The 24,647-nt window shown below is 49.1% G+C and overlaps 1 protein-coding gene across 2 annotated transcripts; it reads right to left on the bottom strand.

The window, feature by feature from the left end:
• Positions 1 to 558: 558 nt before the first annotated feature.
• Positions 559 to 21,953, bottom strand: LOC117059178. Of its 2 annotated transcripts, none has more exons than XM_033170730.1 (6): positions 21,926 to 21,953; positions 15,802 to 15,992; positions 13,751 to 13,854; positions 5,463 to 7,997; positions 1,671 to 1,879; positions 559 to 687 (listed from the first exon to the last, which is right to left on the bottom strand). In XM_033170730.1, the coding sequence occupies exons 2-6, from the start codon at positions 15,980 to 15,982 to the stop codon at positions 618 to 620; spliced, it is 3,099 nt and encodes a 1,032-aa protein (XP_033026621.1). In that variant the 5' UTR covers positions 15,983 to 15,992; positions 21,926 to 21,953; the 3' UTR covers positions 559 to 617. The 2 variants fall into 2 exon arrangements, with proteins under 2 accessions (XP_033026621.1, XP_033026620.1); XM_033170729.1 differs by lacking the exon at positions 21,926 to 21,953 and adding an exon at positions 20,937 to 21,043.
• Positions 21,954 to 24,647: the final 2,694 nt, after the last annotated feature.

Here is a 24,647-nt window from a genome sequence, read left to right as displayed (position 1 = left end):
TCCCTCAGACTGTGTAAAGGTAAAGGGACCCCTGACCGTTCAGTCCAGTCGCGGATGACTCTGGGGTTGCGGCGTTCATCTCGCTCTATAGGCCGAGGGAGCCAGCGTTTCCCGCCGGAGTGGTACCTATTTATCTACTTGCACTTTGACGTGCTTTTGAACTGCTAGGTTGGCAGGAGCAGGGACCGGGCAATGGGCGCTCACGTCAAGCCCTAGGCTCTGTGGTTTATGTGTAACATGACCTATTGGTAATGTGATGGCATCTTATGACTGCTTGGTAGACTACACCATCAAAGCAAGTGCAGCAGTCCTCTCATGTGACTCGTACCCCTTCAGAAGGCATGTGAACAGCCCTCACGTCAAAGAGCTTCTCTTACAACAGAAGAACAAAGAAACCAAGTCCTCGTGTCAAGATCCCTTTGCGTGGGAAGGCCTTCAGGTGCTGTGAATGTAGCAAGAAGCCCGGAAGACCAAAGGCAGAAGTGGCGGGAGACGTTAACGGTGGAAAGATCCTGATTAAGGGTTGTCTTTTGGCAAATTCCTCAAGATGCCAAGCGTGGCCCCTGGAAGACCGGGAGGTTGCTGAGCTCCCAAGGTGCTTGGAGGAGGGTCTGCCTTCATTCGATGTTCAGCTCTTTCAGCTTCAGACTCACCTGCTGGAGGTACTGGCTGTCTGGGTAGCCGTTTCTGCAAGCAAAGAAGCAAACCGGTTGTGGGCTGTGGTATGAAGCAATTCAGTGCAACCCTTTCCCCGGAACCGTGGTGTATATATTCCACCGCTCCAACTGGGTTATCCTGTGAAGGATCTCATGGAAGACACTAAACAGGGGTCCCACCACAGGGGACCCCTGCAACTGCAGCCTCCCCACAATTGTCTCAGCTGAAAAATCCTAGAAATCAGGGAGATGACAAGCGAACGTCGCCCAGTGTCTCTCTACCATGAAACGGAGGGCTTAGCGGCTGGAGAAAAGTGGCTGAGCTCTGCACAAGGTGCGGTGGAGAATTACGGCGCCGCAGCCTAAAGATTTACGATACCTGCCCCACGAGATGGAAAATTTGGAAACAGGTGGGTGCTTAAAAACACCAAGAATTTGTGTGCTTGCTCCATGCTAAGGAATAAAATGAAATTGTGCACGAGAGGCGCGATCCCTTTTCCCTGGCCTGTAATGCATTATGTAAATTAAGGAATTCTGCATAATTCATGCTAGGGGAAGGAAAAGACAGACCCCCGAAGCTCTCCATCCCTCCTCAACGGGGAGGGGGGGGAATTGTTCTGCAACCTCCTTGGCTTTGGGGATTTTAGCAGGAACTGCCTTTATGCTGCCAAGCATATCTGCCATAACGTCTAGAAGCCTTTTCCCACTACAAAGGCCGATCTTTGCATTCCTTTCACATCGACATTTGGTTCTGCTGTGCCTCCATCATAACACCAGACAGGGAGAGAGTTCTTGCACTGGCCACCCTTGGTTTAAGGCTTCCTACGGCCATCCGCTCCCCTCAACACCCTTCCTCTGCTGACTCGGACTCCTTTCCTGTCCTAGCAATCCCATTCTTCAAATTCCAGAGTTCCTCTGTCATCCCCTTTCCTGCCGACCTCACAAGGCTACCGCCTGAGGCCTTGTGGGAGGTTGCCGAACATCCCTACCCCGGCCACCCGTGGAACACCCTACCTGGCCTTGCCCCCCTCCATGGAGGTCTTGTGGGGGATGGGTCCCCATGTCACCCTCTCCTCCAAACCGCAGGTTCTGATCCGGAACGTCAGGCCGCGCTCAAATGCTTTGTGCAGGAGGACCGTCAACCGCCGGCCCTCTGCGTTGTCTGGGAGAAAGGCCTCGAAGCGGCCCCCTCGGTACAGATGTCCTGGGAAAGGGTCTTCCGCCTTTGGGAAGAAGAGGGTTTAAAAAATAAATAAATCATAATACTTGAACAGAAAGAAGACGTCGTCATCCGCAAGTCTCTCGTCTCTGGTCTCTTTTCTCTGTGTGTAGTGGAAAGGAACTCCCCAAAAGCTGAGCTTAATCCCAGGCAATTCATATTAAGGGGCTGGAATGTCATTGCTCTGTCTTATCTCTGTCTGCAAATACTGGGTTTTCAAAGAACAGATAATTTTGAACTGGTGCAGGATGGAGGCATGGAAAGAGTGGAAAGAGGGTGGAGGAGATAGACCAGTGTTTCACAACCCTTTTCTGACCGTGGCCCCCTTCCAACCTTGTTTCCTTCCTGTGTCTCCCCCCAATGGGCGTAGCCTCCCAAATAAGCAAAAATCAATACAGCCATACCCCGGGTTGTGCACACACCATGTTGTGTACGTTCGGGTTAAGAACGCCCACAACCTGGAAGTGTTTCCAGAGCGCGCGTGACCCCCGGATGCGCACAACGCTTCTGCGCACTTCGCGCATGCGCGGAAGCGCTCAAATCGCGCTACTTCCGGGTTTTCAGGCGTTTTTTGTGTGCGTTCGGGATACGCACGCCCGCATTACGCACGGCGACCCAGAACGGATCGCGTGCGTAACCCGGGGTTCCACTGTACAAAGCTGAGCTTCTGCCCCCCCCCCAACAAAAATCCTAAAAGGTGTGAAATGAACACAGGCCCGATAGGCAAGGAGTAATAATAGTCTGTCCCCCATCCACCCTCTGCAGTATCATCAAAAGCAGGATGCAGGAGCTGAACATTATAACACTCTTTCCTCATAGCTAGCAAAACAAATTTATGTAAAAAACAAGCTACCGTTCAATTTAGTGATGCTGTGGAACCCTGCTATGCCTGGTTGCAAGATCTAAATTGCATCTAGGGCAGCATCTATAAAGAAGCATTGCCTGGAAGCACGCCTGCTCATTCAAAGCAGAGGATCGGAGCGTGGGAGATTCAGCCAGCAATTACCGTATATACTCGAGTATAAGTCGACCCAAATATAAGCCGAGGCACCTAATTTCCCTACAAAAATGTGGGAAAGCTTATTGACTCAAGTATAAGCCGGTTCACCTTTGCCACTGTGGTAGAGGAGGAACGAGCAGCCCAAAGCAGCCCTTTGGGCTGCTCCTTCCTCTTCCTCCTTTGCTGCTGTGGAGTTCACCCCGTCGCAGGGTTTCGAACCGCCATTCTTCTGATCAGCAAGCCCTAGGGCTCTGTGGTTTAACTCACAGCGCAATGTTCCCTTGTGTTATACAGAGAAGGCTGGGATCCTGTCCTGTTTAAGCAGGAGCCAGGGAAAGTGAGCACCTGTGGGGTTTTAATACTTCCTTAACTGATAGGCTTTCTGCCTTCTGGGGTCTAAAGTTTGCATTTATGTGAGCAGTTCAGGAATGGAACAAGCTGCCTGGAGAGAGTAAAGAACCACCGTTCTTGTACACTTCTTAAGGAATGGTTGACTTGAGTATAAGCCGAGGGAAGCTTTTAAAGCACAAAAAGTGTGCTGAAAAACTAGGCTTATACTCAAGTATATATGGTAGATCATATGAGACACACAGAACAGGGCATCAAAGGATGGCTCTTTGCAGGCTACAGGGCTGGGAAGAAACAGGTTCAAATCTCCACTTGGTCGTGAATTTCCACTCAATTTCCATTGAGCCTAACCAACCTCACAAATGGGAAAGCCTTGAGCTTCTTGGAGGGAAGCTGGGATATAAACCTTGACACTTTTTTTAAAAAAGTTACAGGTAGGTAGCCATGTTGGTCTGCCATAGTCAAAAAAAAAAAAAAAAAACATTCCTTCCAGTAGCACCTTAGAGACCAACTAAGTTTGTTCTTGGTATGAGCTTTTGTGTTTCAATGTATCTGAAGAAGTGTTCATGCACACGAAAGCTCATACCAAGAACAAACTTAGTTGGTCTCTAAGGTGCTACTGGAAGGAATTTTTTTATTTTTTGTTTTGACTTCTTTTTTAAATATATAAGGCATTCTGGAGCTTGCTGTAATCAAGGACGGACTTGGGTCAGTGCCCCGTGCAGAGGAACCGCCCTAAAACTGACATTGTATATATATATATATATTAGGTGCAAGATGAACTGATCAGCTGATGCGGAAAACAACCAGTCGTTGTACATATTTACAATACCTCATTCTCTTAACATCACTTCCGAGACTATGCATACAATCTATTTCAAGCTGAAAGATTTCTGACTGGCCCGCATCCAGTTGTGAAACCTTGAAAAGACTACATTAATGAGCAACAGAAACCAAGGCTGTTGTTTCTTGGAGACCATGTATATTGACTGGGCGGTATAAGCAATTTTGCCAACATGCACAGATTCTCTGATGAGTCATAGGGATTATGCATATTATCTAAAGAATATACAAAACCCTGTCCTGATAAACACATTCCTCATGGCCAGCTGGAGATTTTTGCACACTGACTGGAGAATGTGCACAATTTTTGGTTGTTATGCACATGCGCTGTTCAACTTACATTATTCCTAACGGCTATTCAATTCACATTATCTCATATATAATCTGTTAACGCAACACAAATGAAAGGTTAAAATACTGAGTCTAAAAGGTAAAGGACCCCTGGACAGTTAAGTCCAACCAAAGGTGACTCTGGGGTTGCGGCGCTCATCTCGCTTTCAGGCCAAGGGAGCTGGCGTTTGTCCACAGACAGCTTTCCGGGTCCTGTGGCCAGCATGATTAAACCGCTTCTGGCACAACGGGACACCGTGACAGGAACCACAACGCACGGAAACGCTGTTTACCTTCCCACCGCAATGGTAGCTATTTACCAGGTACCTGGCATGATTTCGAACTGCTAGGTTGTCAGGAGCTGGGACAGAGCAACGGGAGCTCATCCTGTCGTGCGGATTCGAACCGCCGACCTTCCAATCTGCAAGCCCAAGAGGCTCAGTGGTTTAGACCACAGCCCCACCCGCTCCCCAATTCAATTCACATTATCCCACATATAATCTGTTAATGCAACACAAGGTAAAGGTTAAGGGATACCTGACCATTAGGTCCAGTCGCAGACGACTCTGGGGTTGCGGCACTCATCTCGCTTTACTGGCCGAGGGAGCCGGCGTACAGCTTCCGGGTCATGTGGCCAGCATGACTATGCCGCTTCTGGCGAACCAGAGCAGCGCACGGAAACGCCGTTTACCTTCCCGCCGGAGCGGTACCTATTTATCTACTTGCACTTTGTGCTTTCGACCTGTTAGGTTGGCAGGAGCAGGGACCGAGCAACGGGAGCTCACCCCGTCGCGGGGATTCGAACCGCCGACCTTCTGATCGGCAAGCCCTAGGCTCTGTGGTTTAACTCACAGCGCCACCCACGTCCCTAATGCAACACAAACGGAAGGTTAAATGCAGAGTCTGCAAGATGTTAAGTAGGCAAGCTGGTGCTTAGGATGAGACCTCCTGACTTTCCGTCCTGCTGGCAAAATGCACTACGGAGCATACACTGCAGAGTTCAAATACAGCTTGAAAATTATCAAGGATGGGATGGGACGGAGGGAACAGGCAGCTGGGTACTTACTCGTTGCACGCCGTCAGGAATGTTGTATGTTATTTTGAGTGTCGGATCTCGGGTATACCCAGGGAGGCTTTGCGAAAAGGTGGAAACCCCAAAGGTTCCGGGAATGCCAGGGGAGGCACCAGGGTGTGTTAGCCAAGTGCTCCCTCCTGGGATTCCCTGCTGGGATTTGTGGGGGCAGGGGGCATTGGACAGGGAGGGGCGGCTGTTTCGGCACAGCACACACTCTTCAGCCGCCGACTCGCTTCCTAGGCTGGCGGTTCTCCGGCCCAAATCTGAGGCAGCCCCCTCTCCATCTGGGGGAGAAGTGTGCAGCGGCAGGTCGGGCAAGGAGCCCGGCGGGGCCCCCTCCGTTTCCTGGCTGCTGCTCCCCTCCTTATTGCAGTCTCTCGCAAAATGGAACTTGTCTGGCAAGCCCTGCCTGCTCTCGGCCAACAGTCTCCTGGAGCGGCCCTGCTTGCTGGCGCCCGGGGTTTGGTCGAGGGCCTCACTCTGCCATGCTCTTTGGTCACTTGGGAAATTCTGCACCGGCGCAAGCTGGAAACCGCTGCCCTGTAGCCGTCTCTGAGCATGGGAGGGCGGTGTCTCTCCGGCAAGGCTGTGTAGGCCAAGGGAGCTCTCTAGCAGGCTGGTTCTCCTGCTCTCATTCGGCTGCTGTGCGCTCCCTGCAGCCGATGTCTCGCCCTGAATTTCCCCCTGCTGCGCATCACGGAAGGGAGTCTGCTCGGACAGGGCAGCCATCCTGCGGGCAGAGAACAAGCGGAACACTTCCAGGACCTGCAACTTCTCCTCGCGGGGGTACGTAAGGCCCAGCTTGTACCTGTCCCGGCAGATGACAATGCGGTCGTCGAAATTTTTCAGGTACCTACACAATTCACCCAGGGCCTCATCCTCTGGTCCATCCATGGCCAGCTCTGTGTAGGTGAAGCTGTCATAAATGTAAGGACAATGCTCTGCGAGGGCCTCTGCTTTTTGCATGTCTGAAGGACTCCCATTATTGCTTTGGACAGTGTGCAAAGAGTGCCTTTGTTTGGTAATTGGAGACTCCATTTCCTGGCTGCACTCCATCTGCGTCGACCCATCCTTTCTGATCTCCTCCTGCAAAGTACGGGGGGTGTATTCCTGAGGCTCCTGCTTCAAACGGGCTGCGCTGACCTGAGCTGCTAGCCAGGGCTCAGGCATGGACTCATTGCCACCGCGCAGAGGCTTCTGCAGCGAGAGGCTGCTGGACCTCCTGAGGTGGGGCCTCGGTTCGGAAACTCTGAAGTCGGCAGCCCCCGTGGTGTCGAACAGGTTCAAGGATCTGAAGGCGCTCGTGACCGAATGGAGGGACAGAGGCTTTGCGAGACCGAGGCCCTCGGAACTCGACACGGTGCCTGCAGGTGCGGAGGGCAGGAGATCTGCTTTTATCCCTTGCAGTGCTTCCCGGAATTCCAGAGTTTGCCTGATCTGGCTCTTTGGTTCAGTAGCAGCGGCCAAAAACGACAGGGAACGCTCGCTCTCTGGAGCCTGGCGTTCTGTGGCTTGAAACAAGCGGGCAGCTGGCAGCCGTGCCGGCGGGCTACCCCGACTTGAAAAGCTGGCAGCCAGCTTGCGCTCGGCTTTGCTGTTGGGCTTTGGCGAGCTCAGCTTCCTTGGCACGGACTCCGCTGGGGACTCTGGCTGAGCCGGCACAGAGCTCTGACCGTGGAGGTACGCTGCCTGGGAGACGCCGGGTCTCCGGTGATCCTGCGCTGCCCCCCTTGCGGCAATCAGTTCCTGGATGTGCTGCTTGGCTCGGGAAACTTCCACCAAATTCCCAATGAGGCAGAAATCCTCCTGCTCCTCCTGAATCAGCAGCAGAGGGTAGAGGCTCTGCAGCTCTGCTGGAAAACTCCCGCCGACGCCGATCCCCAAATCTTGCTTTTTGACCTTCTCTTTCCGCAGCGTGACCTCCAGTTGCTGAGAAAGCTGGGAGAGCGCCAGGTGAGCCGAAACTAGGGCGCTGACCCCCCCAGCCCCATTGGATGCTGCTCTCAGGTAGAGGGTGGTGATGCCATCGCTGTGGACGTCCACAACACCCACCTGCTGCTGGTGGAAAATGTTGCCCAATTCCTTACCGCAGAACTTCTGCATGTAGAGGTAGATGTCCGAGTCTATAACTAAGGAGAAGTCCTCCAGGGGCTCTATGAGGCTCTCTGCAGACTCCCGGACTTGTAATGGACCTGCTGCAGCCTTCTCCTCCTCGTCCCTCTTCTTTTTCCTCTTCTTCTCTGCCCGAGTCTCCTCCTGGTGCGAGGCGCCATCTCCCGCAGCCATCTCAGCCGATCTGCCTCCGTTTGCAAAGAGAACGCCAGCCCTTTGCTGGTTATTGAGGCACCTCAGCAGCTCAGAGCTGAAGGCCTGCAACTCCACAAAGGAGCCTTTGACGGTGCAGGTCATCTCCTGAGTGTTGAAGTTGATGTGGATGCCCCCATACCGCTGGCACAGACTGTCCAGGGTGTCTTTTCCATCGGGGAAGCGGCCATAATCCACCTTCATGCAGACGCGTACAAAGATCTGAGGAGGAAAGCAAGAGCTGCTTAGGTGGCATGTCAAGGATGGAATCATGTGTCGTCGAATTCTACACAATACTGATCCAGAGCAGAATTCCAACGTATAGTTGGATGTAAAAAAGTCAGGAACTTGCCACTCTGCCCGCGTCAAATGGGCTCACCCAGACACATCTCGCGCTTAAGGAAATTTATTTTCCTTCACAATGTACGCATTTCAGGCTTAAAACTCAAACCACAAAATTCACTGGAATGCATTCCAGCCCCGAGAATCCACATTTTCTTATTTGAGGGTAAAATTACATTGTTTACGCTTTCAAAAAGCATGGTTGAAACCGGTCGCTTTTATTTTGAAGAAAAGCAGCTGCAAGCCCTTGTTCCTGAACCAGGTTGGGGTACAAACCTGTTTTCTGCTGAAAATCGCGCCTTCCCTGCCTGCTATTTGCCTCCAAAGGTGCCATTTGCAGGAAAGAGCACCTTCAAGGAACACATAGCAGGGCCCAAGGGGGGGGGGAGAGAGATATCTGGCAGGAAACTGGTTGAAGCCACATTCCACATCAGGAACGCTTTCCAGATCCAGAGGCCGGCGGCTGCTTTTTCTTCAAATTAAAAGTGGCAGGTTTAAGCATGACTAGGACCCGAACCAATGGCTTCAAGTTACAAGAAAGGAGAGTCCGAAGAACTTTCTGGCAGTGAGAGCTGTTCAACAGTGGAACGGTCTCCCTCGGGAGGTTGCGGACTCTCCATCCTTGGAGGTTTTTAAGTAGAAGTTGGATGGCCATCTGTCTCGGATGCTTTGGCTGAGATTCCTGCATTGCCGGGGGGCTGGACTAGATGCCACTCGGGGTCCCTTCCAACTCCACAAGTCTATGATTTTATGATTCAGTGGTGCTCATGACTTCCCGACCTGTGTATGTATGTATGTATGTATGTATGTATGTATGTATGTTGCAGGTTTGCAGAGAGGTTGGGTGAGATAATTTGTCTCCTCCGTTTCCCTTTTGATTTAAACCAGGGGTGGGGAGCTTCTTCTGGTCAGAGGCTCACACTCCCTCCTGCGTGATTCCTGGGCAGTCGTCCCAGTTAAGCAAGAGTATAAATTCACACGCCGGCCAAAGAACTCTTGAAGAGGACATGGAGCTGGGCCACTGAGGGGCGTGGCCTAAGAAGAGGGGGTGTGGCTTGGACAGACTCTGGAGGGCTGGGGCAGAGGGGATCTGGAGCGCTGCAATTGTCCTGAAGGCCCAATGCTTCCCACCCCCCAATTTAAAATACCAAGCATGCTTCCTAATTAGCTGGAATCTACCCTTTCCCTCTTCTGGGATGATTCCCATGTCAAGATTCATGCATTATTATTATTATTATTATTATTTTGGGCGCACAATCAAAAAACCCCGTTGCATCATAGTGTGTGTGCATGTTCAAAGTGCACTTCCAGCTCTACTGAGTAAACAGTCGCTCCAAAGTCCAATTGACTCCAAGCAGAGTCTTCAAATCGACACCGAACAATTCAGCTGGCAGAAAACGTGAGCGGGGAACCTTCCCTCCAAACAGCATTTACGGGCTCCATAATCCCAGATGTGTAAAATCAATTTGTAGTTACTCAGCAGCTTTTCAAATGCCCTCTGCCTGTGCTTAAACGTATTACAAATGATGGGTTCCCCGCCACGCACACAACCACCCCGTATCACAGACAATATTCTTTTAAAAGCTGTCTTTTGTTGCCACTCTGTGGACAGAGCTGCTCACAGCCAATTTTCCCAACTACTGAATTTCTAAAGATGGATTCGGTTAGAATCATAGAATCCTAGAGTTGGAAGAGACCACAAGGGCCATCCAGTCCAACCCCCTGCCAAGCAGGAAACACCATCAAAGCATTCCTGACAGATGGCTGTCAAGCCTCCGCTTAAAGACCTCCAAAGAAGGAGACTCCACCACACTCCTTGGCAGCAAATTCCACTGTCGGACAGCTCTTACTGTCAGGAAGTTCTTCCTAATGTTTAGGTGGAATCTTCTTTCTTGTAGTTTGAATCCATTGCCCCGTGTCCGCTTCTCTGGAGCAGCAGAAAACAACCTTTCACCCTCCTCTATATGACATCCTTTGATATATTTGAACATTGCTATCATATCACCCCTTAACCTTCTCTTCTCCAGGCTAAACTTCCTGCTCTTCCTCAGGGGCTGATTACAGGAGGTTACCCTGTTGCAGTTTCATAGATTGGACTTTTGCTTTGACTTTTGAGATGAACTGACTTTTGAAGGGGGGGGGGACACACAACAGCAGCTCAACCCTGCAAGGCTGAGCAGATCTCCATAATCCACACCCAACTCTTCGCTGGCTCTCTTAACTGTGTCCAGCCTGACTGCTGGGACTCTTTAGAAAGCACGTTTTGCATAACCCATGCCTGCAATGCAGATGTGAAATTTACACTGCCAGAAAGTGCATTCACTTACAATGAAAAAAAGTTCGTTTTACTGCTTTCTAGCACACACTAACCATTACCCTGCATGCATGCAACCAGCTGGAGAGAAGCTCATGGCTCAGTTTCAGCGACCAGTTCTTCCCACTCGCCTCCGAAAGATGTTGGCTCTATGAGCTTATGAAGGCTGTTCTGTATTCATGTCAAACGCTGCAGGAACTTCAGCACTGTGTAAGGTTGTTGTTGTTGTTGTTGTTGTTGTTGTTGTTGTTGTTGTTGTTTTAAAAAAATAAAAGTCACACGAAAGCTCATACCAAGAACAAACTCAGTTGGTCTCTAAGGTGCTACTGGAAAGAATTTTCTATTTTGTTTCGACTATGGCAGACCAACACGGCTACCTACCTGTATCTTTAACAGTGTTCTTCTTGCAGAGTTATAACCAGTGCTATTTTCCTAGAAAAAGAGGTGCCGTAACTCACCACGAACGCCTTCCTTGTTCTCTTAGAATAGCAATAGCAATGGCACCCACCTGAGAGGTGCCGGAAAGTTCTGGCGAGTTCTGACTAAAAAAAGAGCACTGGTTATGGCCCTTTTCTCTTGTTTGAAAGTACTGTGCCACTCAGCGAAAAGTGGTCCCCACTGACCATGCCAAACTGAAGCTGTTAATAATAGGTTTGGCAGCTCACTTTTTAAGTAATACTAAAGACAATGATAATCCTTACACAGTGCAGATGCTTGTGAAGATTTTGGAGAGACAGGACAGACATTGGATGCGAAGACTGGTCAATAATTAAGCAAGCAGAGTCAAGAGATAGAGGCATTTGCTGCTGTGACAGAAACTGTTCCTTTTGCACCGCAGCTACCACCAAGGTTGCCAAAGGGCCCAGTCGACATAATCAACTTTCAGGCCAATGAATGAAGAGTTATTCCCCATGTGATGTGCACATTCCAGATGTTGTCCCTAGAGGCTGGGCTTCTGTTGCAAGGATATTCATTTTCCCATCAAGGGAGATGCTACACTGAGGTGAGCTTAAGAAAAAGGCAGGCCCCCTGCCACCCCAATTTTAGAAACATCTCATCTGTATTATTTAAAGATAATGTAATGACTAGTTCTGCACCCCCAGTCTCTAGAACATGGGTAGGCAAACTAAGGCACGCGGGCCGGATCAGGCCCAACTGCCTTCTGGATCTGGCCCGCGGATGGTCTGAGAATCACCGCATGGATCACCAGCGCACGTGCGGTCTTTCCGTCTCCCTCCCACGACGGCGGCGGCACCTCCTCCCTCCCTCCCTCCTGACTTCTCCCCGCCCTGCCTAGAGGAGGAAGGGGGCTGGGCTTTATGCAGCAGCAGTGCTCAAGTGGCCGCCATTTTACGCAGCCCCTCTCCAGAGCCTTTTCACGCACCGCTCACCGTTCCTCCACTACCGCCGCCACCAGCCCCTGCCACACGCAAGACACAGGTAAGCAGCCACCGGGGCTCGTGGTGCTCTTGCATCATTCCCCCCCCCAAAAAAAATATAGTCCGGCCCCCCACAAGGTCTGAGGGACAGTGGACCGGCCCCCTGCTGAAAAAGTTTGCTGACCCCTGAAAGCTGCTGGTGGTGGTCTTTCATTCAGGGAAGAACACCAAAGACTGGAGTTTTTAATGGAAATCAGCACAATCACGATCCATTCACTTGCATTTAAAAAGACCTTCATTTTCTCCCCCCCCCCCCAAACCCTCCTTTTTAAAAAAATGTACATGTTCTGATTAATTGCTGGATCACAGTGATTTTTAAAGATGCTGCCACCTGTTTCAGAGGCTGGGCCCTGGCATTCAGAAATTAGGTTCCAGAGCGGAGTCCCTGTGAGCTCCCACAGAAGGGGAGTGGGCTGCACATATAATGCTGCAGCTGCAGATAAAAAAAAAATTGAGGACCCCTGGATGGTTAAGTCCAGTCCAAGGCAACTATGGGGGTTGCAGCGCTCATCTTGCATTCAGTCCGAGGGAGCCGGCGTTTGTCCACAGACAGCTTTCCAGGTCATGTGGCCAGCAGGACTAAACCGCTTCTGGCACAATGAAACACCGTGACAGAAAGCAGAATGTATGGAATCACCGTTTACCTTCCTGTCGCAGCGATACCTATTTATCTACTTGCACTGGTGTGCTTTCGAACTGCTAGGTTGGCAGGAGCTGGGACGGAGCAATGGGAGCTCACTCCGTCGCGGGGATTTGAACCACCGACCTTCCGACTGACAAGCCCAAGAGGCTCGATGGTTTAGACCACAGCGCCACCCGCTCCTCCCAGCTGCAGATAAACAGTGCCTAAGTGCATGGGAGCTGCTTAAGGGATGCAACTCCTCTTCGCCCCACGGCCATGTACTTTTGCACTCTTGGTACAACGGAAACACAACTCCTGCACAAAGACTGCATCCACATGTTACACTTAACAGTGTCCTCCTCGTTGCAAGAGGGAAAGCTGGCATTGTGCATCCTACTTCTATGAACTATGCCTTTTTTAGATAACCGTTTCAGCACGTAGTATTTATGGAAATGCAGCATTCAGCTCTCTGGGGAAGAAAAACCCTAGATTCAAGCAAAGTGCTCGGGGCACCCAAATATGTGCCACAAAGTGAAAATCTTACCTTCCATGCAGAAAAAAGGGGTGGCGGCGGCAGTAGAGATAATTTTTAAAAGTGTGGCAATGAAGACTAATGACTCAGAAACTAAAAGGTTTAGAACGCAGGAAACCTACTACATAACAGTGTTCACATTAAAAACAAAATGAAAACAAGTGTCTTGCCCTTATGGTGAGTGGGCATGTGTTAAGCAGAGCTTATGTGCGGGGCTAAGTGGTGCTCATCTCTGTTGCTTTCCATTTCACTAGGCTAGCAAAACATCACTATGCAAGCTTGTTTAATCTGTGTGATCTGATCAGATTGCAGAACTGGGGTTTCCACGATGAGCCTTTTCTTTTGTGCCAGTCTAGGGCTTGCCGATCAGAAGGTCGGCGGTTCGAATCCCCGCGACGGGGTGAGCTCCCGTTGCTCGGTCCCTGCTCCTGCCAACCTAGCAGTTTGAAAGCACGTCAAAGTGCAAGTAGATAAATAGGTACCACTCTGGAGGGGAGGTAAACGGCGTTTCCGTGCGCTGCTCTGGTTTGCCAGAAGCGGCTTACGTCATGCTGGCCACATGACCTGAAAGCTGTACGCCGGCTCCCTTGGCCAGTAAAGCAAGATGGGCGCCGCAACCCCAGAGTCGTCTGCAATTGGACCTAATGGTCAGGGGTCCCTTTACCTATGCACCTGCAAAGTCCAGCACCCCCACCCTGACAACAGACCTTGCAGCCTCTTTATTACCTCGTTGGGGTTCAATTCAGTGGCGCTCGCCGTCACTTCCAAAGGGTAGTCGTTCCCGTTGACAGTCAAGACATGCTTTTTGGCCTTCAGTACCTGCTGAGTCACTGGATGAGAAGAAAAATGGGATCAACAGAAGCTAGCAACAACGCACACCCTTCAGCAACAAACTTGGAAGCAGGACAAAATCTCATTGCATTTGCTCTCCACTCACTTCTGTTCCACATCTCCCAGGAGTTTGATTCTCACTTAAATTCTCAGTGTTGCTTCCTGAAATCCTCAACTCAAAATTCACATTTCAAAATTCTGAAATTAAAGATTCTGTCTATACAACTGAATCTTTTCAGCTTGCAAAGATTTTTCATTTCCAGAGCAGAATGGCTCAGTCGGTAAAGCATAAGACACTAAGGGTCGTGGGTTCAAGCTCCACACTGGGCAAAAGATTCCTGCATTGCAGGAGGTTGGACTAGATGACCCTTGTGGTCCCTTCCAACTACAATTCTATGATTTTAGCTTGTGGGTGCACTATTGGTAAGCAGGGGTCAGCAAACTTTTTCAGCAGGGGGCCGGTCCACTGTCCCTCAGACCTTGTGGGAGGCCGGAATATATTTTTGGGGAAAAGAAATGAATGAATTCCTATGCCCCACAAATAACCCAGAGATGCATTTTAAATAAAAGCACACATTCTACTCATGTAAAAACACCAGGCAGGCCCCACAAATAACCCAGAGGTGCATTTTAAATAAAAGCACACATTCTACTCATGTAAAAACACCAGGCAGGCCCCACAAATAACCCAGAGGTGCATTTTAAATAAAAGCACACATTCTACTCGTGTAAAAACACACTGATTCTCAGACTGTTCGCGGGCCGGATTTAGAAGGCGATTGGGCCGGATCCGGGCCCCAGGCCTTAGTTTGCCTACCCATGGGTAAGAGGGAGAAAGTTAGTGCAATGCTTTGGCTTGCCCAGAAAGATTTGCATTTCAAGCCCCTCAAGTTGACTTGAAAACCAGTTATCCATTTTCCCTGCAGTCCAACACCAGATACTCTCTGGTCACTGTCATCTTTCAAACCCCCTTTTAACGTTGTTGAGAAAAGTGAAGCCATGTAAGATTTGGGGTGTGGGTTTCTCAAACCTCCACTAATATTCCAGCAAGAACTTACAACATTGAAGGGGAAAACATCTTACAAATTCTGCAATATGGAATTCGCGCATGGAAATTTACATTGCAAAAACCGGGAGCCACTCAACTGGTTTTCAGACACGATGTAAAATTTAACCATCTCTATGTGCAATGCACGGGGGGGGGGGGGCGCGGCGGCAAGGGAAAATGACACATACAGGCCACACTCACACCATATATTCAAAGCACGATGACCCCACTTTAAGCAACCATGGCTTCCTCCCAAAGAATTCTGGGAGATGTAGTTTGTTAAGGGTGCTGAAAGTTCTTAGGATAAGCCTTTCCCCCCCTCACAGAGCTACAATTCTCAATAATTCTCTGTAAAGAGGCATGATTGTTAGATCGCTATGGGAACTGTAACTCTGGGAGGGAAATGGGGGGCTCATAACAGCTCCCAGCACCCATAGCAAACTACAGTTCCCAGGATTCTCTGGGGGGAAGCTATCACCATTTGAAGTGGCATCATGGTTCTTTCAGTGTATGATATGAAGAATAAGAGATTGGATTTGATATCCCGCTTTATCACTACCCGAAGGAGTCTCAAAGCGGCTAACATTCTCCTTTTCCCTTCCTCCCCCACAACAAACACTCTTGTGAGGTGAGTGGGGCTGAGAAACTTCAAAGAAGTGTGACTAGCCCAAGGTCACCCAGCAGCTGCATGTGGAGGAGCGGAGACGCGAACCCGGCTCACCAGATTACGAGTCTACCGCTCTTAACCACTACACCACGCTGGCTCTGGTGGCCACCAGTTTCCTAATGGTACCATTGCACTCGTACGTTCAGTCATATATATGAATATAAGCTACCCATTCCCCTCAAGCACACACCCCACCAGTATACCAAACAATTTTTCTCCTCATCTAGTGACCTGTTGCATCCTCAAAGGTAACCATAGCACAGCCTGGGGATTCCGGTGGAAATTCAATGCTGGAAATTTCTCCACCTCCATTGCGTGCTCGGAGAAAATGGATCATCAGTTTGTCGGACACACGCTCCGGCGGTAAGTCGGCAGGGTAGCCTCGGACGCAAACAGTACAGCAGGTAGACATGCTGCCAAACCTGTAGAGGAAACCTAAGCGTAAACCAATAGTCTGAACATGTTTGCAAGAGGCTCAGAAATCATCAGCATTATTTGGTGCCATGTTGGAGGGGATGCCAGGAAACAGGGAATTATATTCACATGTGGTGGGGTTGTAAATATGTACCCTTTTGGGGGGGGGGCAAAAGGATTTTAAGGAGATAACAGAAATCACTGGGTTAAAGCTGACCGAAAGTCCGGAGGTTGCATTTACGATGGGGGTAGAAGGTTCACAAGCTATGAAGGAGTTGCTCACAAATTTATTGACAGCTGCATGAATTATGATAGCCAGGAAGTGGAAGGGGCAAGCAGAATATAAAATGGAAGAACGGTCCAAAGAGGTGTGAGATATAGCTATTAATGATAAATTAAAACGTGCCATTAAGGTAAGATGGGGAATATGCAGGAGAAATGATTTTGAGGAGATATGGAGGGTGTATGTAGAATCTGTACTGTTAAAAACGGGAAGGGGTCAAACCATCGCAAGAGGTGTTGAAATTTTGGGAAGTTGAATAGTTACAATGGGGTGGGTTGCACATTATTATTATTATTATTAGTTATTACTTGGTCAAAATAAAATAAAATAAATCATCAGCATTTGTAAACAATGGTTAAACCACAGAGCCTAGGGCTTGCCGATCAGAAGGTCGGCGGTTCGAATCCCCACAACGGGGTGAGCTCCCGTTGCTCGGTCCCAGCTCCTGCCCACCTAGCAATTCGAAAGCACGTCAAAGTGCAAGTAGATAAATAATTACTGCTCCGGTGGGAAGGTAAATGGCGTTTCCGTGCGCTGCTCTGGTTTGCCAGAAGCGGCTTAGTCATGCTGGCCACATGACCCAGAAGCTGTACGCCGGCTTCCTCAGCCAATAAAGCGAGATGAGCGCCGCAACCCCAGAGTCGGACACGACTAGACCTAATGGTCAGGGGTCCCTTTACCTTTAAGTCTCGTCTACATGAAACCCAGGATGTGCTGAGTCCCAGGAACACAAGACACTGCCTTACACAACTCAAACCATTGATCTACCTAGCTTAGCCTTGTCTGAGCAGCAACCAGCTCTGCAGGGTTTCAGACAGCGGAAATTGCTAGCTATCCCTGGAGATGCTGGGAACGAAATCTTCTGTGTTCAAGGCTGATGCACCAGCAGATAGATATGGCTCCTCCATTATCTCTGCTGGGTGGTGGCAGCTTCAAGAGAAATATCTAGAGGAAGACCGCTGTTGGGGTAGAAATAACTCACACCCCATTCAAGAGCTATAAAATCTCCAGAGACATTTCTAGGCAGCTGGCCTGCAAAATTCAACCTCCACAAATGTTTTGAACAGAGGATGAGGCACAGAGGTAGGAAATACTTTCCCACAAAACCTTTTGCTGTTGGAAACGAAGCACATGATTTGGGGAAAATGGAAGCGTTTGCCATCTTTTCTTGGCACACCCTAAAGTTCAATATTTTTTATTATTATTATTATTATTATTATTATTATTATTATTATTATTATTTATATACAGTGCTACCTCGGGTTACATACGCTTCAGGTAACATACGCTTCAGGTTACAGACTCCACTAACCCAGAAATAACGCTTCAGGTTAAGAACTTTGCTTCAGGATAAGAACAGAAATCGTGCTCTGGTGGCGCAGCGGCAGCGGGAGGCCCCATTAGCTAAAGTGGTGCTTCAGGTTAAGAACAGCTTCAGGTTAAGAAAGGACCTCCAGAATGAATTAAGTTCTTAACCCGAAGTACCACTGTAATGAATGCCCTATACCCAGAGGTCTCAGGGAGGTTCACAGAAAAGATCAACATAAAAACCACAATATATATACAGTGGTACCTTGGTACTCAAAACAACTTGGAACCCAAACACTGCAAACCTGGAAGTGTGTGTTCCGGTTTGCAAACTTTTTTCGGAAGCCGAACATGCTCCGTTTTGAGTTTTACGCTTCCGATTTAAGTGTTACGCTTCCGATTTAAGTGTTACGCTTCCGATTTGAGTGTTACACTGAGCTCTGTTTTTGCTATTTATTTTGCATTTTTGTTTCTGCAGCTTTTGTTGTTTTTGTGACTGTGTGGAACCCAGTTCAGCTACTGATTGATTGATTGTGTGACTGCTGTACATTGTTTATTGCTTTCATTTTATGGATCAATGGTCTTGTGAGATAGTAAAATTCATGTTAAATTCATGTTTTAGGGGTTGTTTTTAAAAGCATGGAACAGATTAATCCATTCTGCATTGCTTTCTATGGGAAAGCGCGCCTTGGTTTTGGAACGCTTTGCTTTTGGAACGGACTTCCGGAACGGATTAAGTTTGAAAACCAAGGTACCACTGTAATAAAAACAAAAACAACCCAATAACCCCCCCCCCCATCCCACCCTTCGGCCTCAGACATAAATGCAGAGATAGTATCGCTCTCGCCTTGCACACACAGCTGCCAACCTGTGAAAAGATGTGCAGCTGTGAGGCGAATTATCTTCAGATGTTGGTTGTTGTGCGAGAGAATACTTCTCAGCCTTGTTTTAATACGTGTTGTGTGTGTGTGTGTGTGTGTGTGTGTGTCTTTTTTTTTTTTTTAAGGAAGGGAATTTAAAATTTCGCCTCACCAGCTTGTAAGGGGCAAATGCATATTTCCCTCCCCCTGGCCAGACGTCGGCCACATTTCCCCGTCTCGCCACGGCGGCAAACAAACAGGACTCTTGTTAGCTGACCCAGCCAGGCCTGTCTGCAAAGCCGACGGTGGCATGAATAATGCAGCAAGAGAAGGCCTTGCCTCGCATCTTGCGGGCGAGGAGCCATTTTGTCAGCTCCCTCAAAGGCCTTCTTGCCCCGGCGCAGGTGCAAGGCCCAACTCTCGGCTCTTGCATTATTCACCAGAGGGCCCATTAACATGCAATGGGGGTATTTGCGCCCGCTATAAATATTCATGGTGCCTCAGGGCTTTCAAATATTTTATTATTATTATTTAAGAAACGAAAACCTCATTAAGCCGAAATGGAATACAATGACAGGGAGAGTGAACCTGAGTCCCCCACCCCCAGAAGGAAGGTCAAGAAAGCAGGGTCATGTTTGTACAGCGTAAAGGGATTATAAGCGCAAAAAAGGCCACTGTTTTTCCAGAACAATAGGAAGGACCAGGCCACCTTTCATTTTGTTCTTCAAATCCTCTGTCAATGGTTACCTTGACTCCGACAATTCCACAGCACCTCCTTGGCGGAGGATGACTGGGACAGAATTTCAATGATTTTTTAAAATATTAAATCGTTTTTTTTAATTGAATTTTTAAAATAAAATGCTTTTGGAGGAAAAATCTTTCTAATGATAGTTTTCTATTTTAGTTACATTCTACTCCAAAGGTTATTCATCAGGAAATAAGGATTTGTTTTAAGTTTTTCATGTGTGCTAACTCAGTCTAAGTTTTTTTTATATAAAAAAACCGTTTAACCACATCAGTTAACAAACATGGATACATATGCTATAATGTTATTGTTTTAGTTGAATAAATTGTTTAAATTGTTACTAATGATTTATTTTTCTCCTTCCAATGAAGCACAGCAGAAAAGTTGTCTAAATATAAACAGTTAACTTTTTAAACCTCACAATAATTTCATGCTTTTTCAACATCTACATGCAGCCGCTGGGAGAGATCATCAGGGGGTTTGGGCTGGGTGTTCATCAGTATGCGGATGATACCCAGCTCTACTTCTCTTTCAAATCAGAACCAGTGAAGGCGGCGAATGTCCTGTGTGAGTGTCTGGAGGCGGTTGGAGGGATGGATGGTGGCTAACAGATTGAGGTTGAATCCTGACAAAACAGAAGTACTGTTTTTTGGGGACAGGAGGCGGGCGGGTGTGGAGGACTGCCTGGTCCTGAATGGGGTAACTGTGCCCCTGAAGTTGGCTGGGGCAACCTAGTGAGATGAGTAGCATATAATGAATTATTATTATTATATAATGGGTGGTTTCCCCCCCCCTCTATCTTTTGGAAGCATACTAAATATTTATTTATCTATTCATACATACATAGCTACATACCCCGCCCATCTGGCTGGGTTTCCCCAGCTACTCTGGGCGGCTTCCAGTAAAATATTAAAATACAATAATTAAAATACATATTAAAAGCTTCCCTAAACAGGGCTGCGTTCAGATGTATTCTAAAAGTCATAGTTGTTTATTTCTTTGACATCTGATGGGAGGGTGTTCCACAGGGCAGGCGCCACTACCGAGAAGGCCCTGTGCCTGGTTCCCTGTAACTTCACTTCTCGCAGTGAGGGAACCGCCAGAAGGCCCCCGGAGCTGGAGCTCGGTGTCCGGGCTGAACGATGGGGGTGGAGACGCTCCTTCAGGTATACTTGACCGAGGCCGTTTAGGGCTTTAAATGTCAGCACCAACACTTTGAATTGTGCCCTGAAACATACTCATGGGAAAGCACCATTTCGTTAGTCTGCTTGGCACAAAAAGCAGGGCCTTTCCAGTGGTGGCACCCATCCAAGGAGATGCAACAAGCTTCACATTTATGACCTTCAAGAAGCTGAGGAAGGCCATTTGATTCCAGCAAGCTTAATGGAAATCACAAAACTGTGAGTTGTATCCAACTAAGTTGTTCTGTTGGTACAAAGTCTTACACCTGCACAATAGGGCTTCCTTTCTTTCACCTCTCCCTACACCCCACAATCTGTTCCGGGGGGGCTTGGGGAAATCCCCGGAACAGATCTGGGGTGGAGGGTGGGGACGTAGGGTTATGAGGAAAGGGAAAGTTCCATTGAGCTTTATCAGAGCTTTTAACCATTTGCGAAAATGTTGCAGTTTCTTTGAAAAATATGGTTTTACTGGAAAAATAGTATACTTGGCAGTTCAGTGTAAACTTTCCAGAAAGGTTTTAAAGTAACATGCAAGGCATACAAGTGTTGTGATTTTCTCTCTCTCTTAAACTCACATAAATGAATGTCTGCTGCGAAGCCAGATGATAATTCATTAAAGCAGAATTGTAGCTAATTAATTCATTGCTTGTAGTAGCACTTTGGAAGTGGCCTGATTGCATACACAGCCGGCTGCAAGCTTTGCAAATAGTCCTGTAATGCAGACGGGGAGACACTTTAGTGAACTCAAGCCAGAAGCAACGATTCAGACTACTTCCGGATTCTGTAGCAAAGCACTGCACCGCCTCCAAGTTGATGGGAGATTCCCCAACCAGATGTTTGAGGCAGATGGGGAATTGTAGCGCAAAACATGTGGAGAGCACCAGGTTGGGCGAGGCTGATCTAGAGCGGAGCGGTAGGCAAGCCTTGCATGTGAAGCCTGCGGGATTTCATTCACAAATTTCGGCGTGCAGTAACGCTGGGGCGCCTGGCTGGCGACTGCAGGCTGACAGCTGCTGCTGCTCCCTGGGCGACTATCTGAACTTGGGAAGCAGTCGGCAAAAGGGATCGGGGATCGGAAGCGCCCGGGTTGCAGAAACTTGCTCTCCGGCCTTGGAAAAGCAGGCCGGGGGTTTGCTAAGGACGCACAGCTGCTCCAACAATGGGTCAGCGATGGCTCCTCCCGAGCAGGCCCCACACCAACATGTGGGGCCCGGTTTTTAAAAGTGCGGAAAGCTTGCAAACCCCACGCTCCCTTGCATTTCCATCCACCGCGAGGAAAGGGGGCTGGGCTGGTCGTCTAGTGGTTGGGGGGCAATGAGGGGAGGCGAGGCTAAAAGGCAGCCACCGAAGCGGGAGAAAGCGTTTTTGTCGAGCCGACGCCGCGCCGGATTCGCAGGAAGCAGAGGGATGGAGAAAGGGGCGAAAACGGCTCGATCGCCTCTATCCTTGGGGTGCTCTGCAAGAAATACCGGGTGTGTGTGGGGGGGCGTGTTCAGACGGAGAAGGGGGGGCAGCCGCAGAAGTAGGGGAGAAGATGGGGCGACGGGCGCGCAAAGGCACCTACCTTCGAAGGAGGGTGGCCGGGGCAACATCCACAAACAGAGCAACGAAAGGGAAACGAAAGCGAAAGTCCCGTCGCAGAAACCGCCCACTTTGCGAAAGGAAAGGCCGGAAGGAGAGACGGGGTGGGCGGGCTGGCGGGCAAGTTGTGTGTGTGTGCAATGCGTGCCCCCAACATGCGCACGATTTGCATGCACACAAAATCATATTCTGGGTTGCTGGAGCGCACGGAAACGCACCAGCCCATTAGGAGGCAAATCTTAGGGGCCAAGATCCCTTCGGTCCCCCTCAAGAAACTATTTGAGGGGGCCGGCCGCAAAGTTAATGGGCACTGCCATTCAAATAGCGGGCACGTGGTGTGTCATGTGATTGATTATGCAGGGCGGGACTTACTCCTGCCCCCCCCCAAATGTTTATCCAAGCTGGCAACCCTGCAACTAACAGTCTCACCAGTTCCAACACCAGTTCCAGCCTCAATCAGTTCCAACAGTAAGAGCTGTTGGACAGAGGTTGGATGGCCACCTTTCATGGATGCATCAGTTGAGATTCCTGCATCGCAGAGGGTTGGAGTAGATGACCACTGGGGAGCCCACCTAACTCCATGATGTCATCCAAGCACAGGGACCGATGGAGGGTCAGTCAGTCAATGTAACCTCCATGCACAGAGGTCAATTACCTCCTGGTTAAGTTATTGTGTGTGTAGGGGTGTGAGGTCAAGGGGTGTGAGGTCATGCCCTCCGTGGGAAATTCTTGGGGCACCTGGCGGACTACCTTTTTGGTCGAATCTTGCAAACTTTTTACACCCTCAGTGCTAACCGGTGCAGCCTGGTTCAAAGCTAAAGGTAAAGGACCCCTGACAGTTAAGTCCAGTTGGGAACGACTGGGGTTGCGGCGCTCAACTTGCTCTATAGGCCGAGGGAGCCAGCATACAGTTTCCGGGTCATGTGGCCAGCATGACTAAGCCGCTTCTGGCAAACCAGAGCAGCGCACAGAAACGCCATTTACCTTCCTGCTGGAGCGGTACCTATTTATCTACTTGCACTTCGACGTGCTTTCAAACTGCTAGGTTGGCAGGAGCTGGGACAGAGCAACGGGAGCTCAACACATCGCGGGGATTCGAACCACCGACCTTCCGATCTGTAAGCCCAAGGCTCAGTGGTTTAGACCACAGCGCCACCCGCATCCCACGCCTGAGAAGCTCTTAGCTCTCAAAGCCGACTTATGCCCTGGAAGCCCTTTCAGGAGCATGAGGCTAGCTAGCAGAGATCATGCAGCAGTTGAAATGCACTTTGTTCATGCTCAGAAATCCTGCAGTTTGCGGGTAGCCATTGTGGAATCACAAATAAATTTACACACCGGCTTTCCTCCAGCTCCAGCATGTGGTTCTCTCCAGCTCATTTTATCTTCAAAACAACCCTGGGACCTTCTCTTGTCATGATTCAACAGGCTGGAAGGAAGCGACTTGGCAGCAGTCCTGCAAGGGCAGCTTAAAAACCCAGTATGAACTAATTATTTATGAGCTTCCTAGACGAGGGGCCCGGAGAGCGGAAACACAAGAACAGTGCCTTTTCTGTGGTGGCTCCTCGCTTGCAAAATCTCTCCCCAAGGAGGCTTGCCAGGGGCCATCGTCATACATCTTTAGCTGCCAGGCAAAAACACTTCTCCTAGGCCTTTGGCTAATTAAACAATCTATGGCCTTTTAAACTGTGTGGTGATTGTTTGTTACTATGATGTGTATTTTTGTGTTTTTATATTGTGAAGCATCCTGTTATCCTTGGATGATGAGTGGTATAGAATTATTATTAATTAGGCATGGGAAAAGACTGCTTCAAAACCCCACTCCGCCACAAAACTTAGTTGACCTACCTCACAGGGGTGTCATGAAGATAAAATTGGGTGAGGGGCAAGAAACCATGTAGGCCGCCTTGAGATCCTCGAGGAAAGGCAGGATATAAATGAAACAAACTCTGTGGACTGGTTTGTGAGTAGCTGCAGATGACATTTGCAGAAAGACAAACACACACAAGCACTTTACTTCCCTGAAAACCTTAGGGCCCACTTCCATTAATACAGTGGCTATGGGTTAAACCACAGAGCCTATGGCTTGCCGATCAGGTTGGCGGTTCGAATCCCCGCGACAGGGTGAGCTCCCGTTGCTCGGTCCCTGCTCCTGCCAACCTAGCAGTTCGAAAGCACATCAAAGTGCAAGTAGATAAATAGGTACCGCTCCAGCGGGAAGGTAAACGGCATTTCCGTGCGCTGCTCTGGTTCGCCAGAAGCGGCTTAGTCATGCTGGCCACATGACCCAGAAGCTGTACGCCGGCTCCCTCGGCCAGTAAAGCGAGATGAGCGCCGCAACCCCAGAGTTGTCCGCGACTGGACTTAATGGTCAGGGGTCCCTTTACCTTTACCTCGGGTTAGACGCTTCAGGTTACAGACTCTGCTAACGCAGAAATAGTACCTCGGGTTAAGAACTTTGCTTCAGGATGAGAACAGAAATTGTGCGGCGGCAGCGGGAGGCCCCATTAGCTAAAGTGGTACCTCAGGTTAAGAACAGTTTCAGGTTAAGAATGGACCTCCAGAACGAATTAAGTTCTTAACCCGAGGTACCACTGTAATGTTTGTTTGCTAAGCCATCTTTCAGACTACTTTTAAAACCTGGAGTGATGATGCTTAAAATACAGTGGTACCTCAGGTTACAGACGCTTCAGGTTACAGACTCCGCT

The sequence above is a fragment of the Lacerta agilis genome, chromosome 14 (genome assembly GCF_009819535.1).
Source record: "Lacerta agilis isolate rLacAgi1 chromosome 14, rLacAgi1.pri, whole genome shotgun sequence".
In the NCBI taxonomy this organism is placed as follows: Eukaryota; Metazoa; Chordata; class Lepidosauria; order Squamata; family Lacertidae; genus Lacerta; species Lacerta agilis.
The sequence above is the reverse complement of the archived record's forward strand: the minus strand, read 5'-3'. Positions and strand labels throughout refer to the sequence as shown.

Bases quoted from the DNA above. Each gene is read 5' to 3' on its own strand.
- LOC117059178 (XM_033170729.1), bottom strand. The intron at 13,855-15,801 runs GTCACTAGATGA...CTTCTCATCCAG, and splicing joins TACCTTTGAGGATGCAACAG to TGACTCAGCAGGTACTGAAG. The intron at 7,998-13,750 runs GTAATAAAGAGG...TTTCCTCCTCAG, and splicing joins CTGAATTGAACCCCAACGAG to ATCTTTGTACGCGTCTGCAT.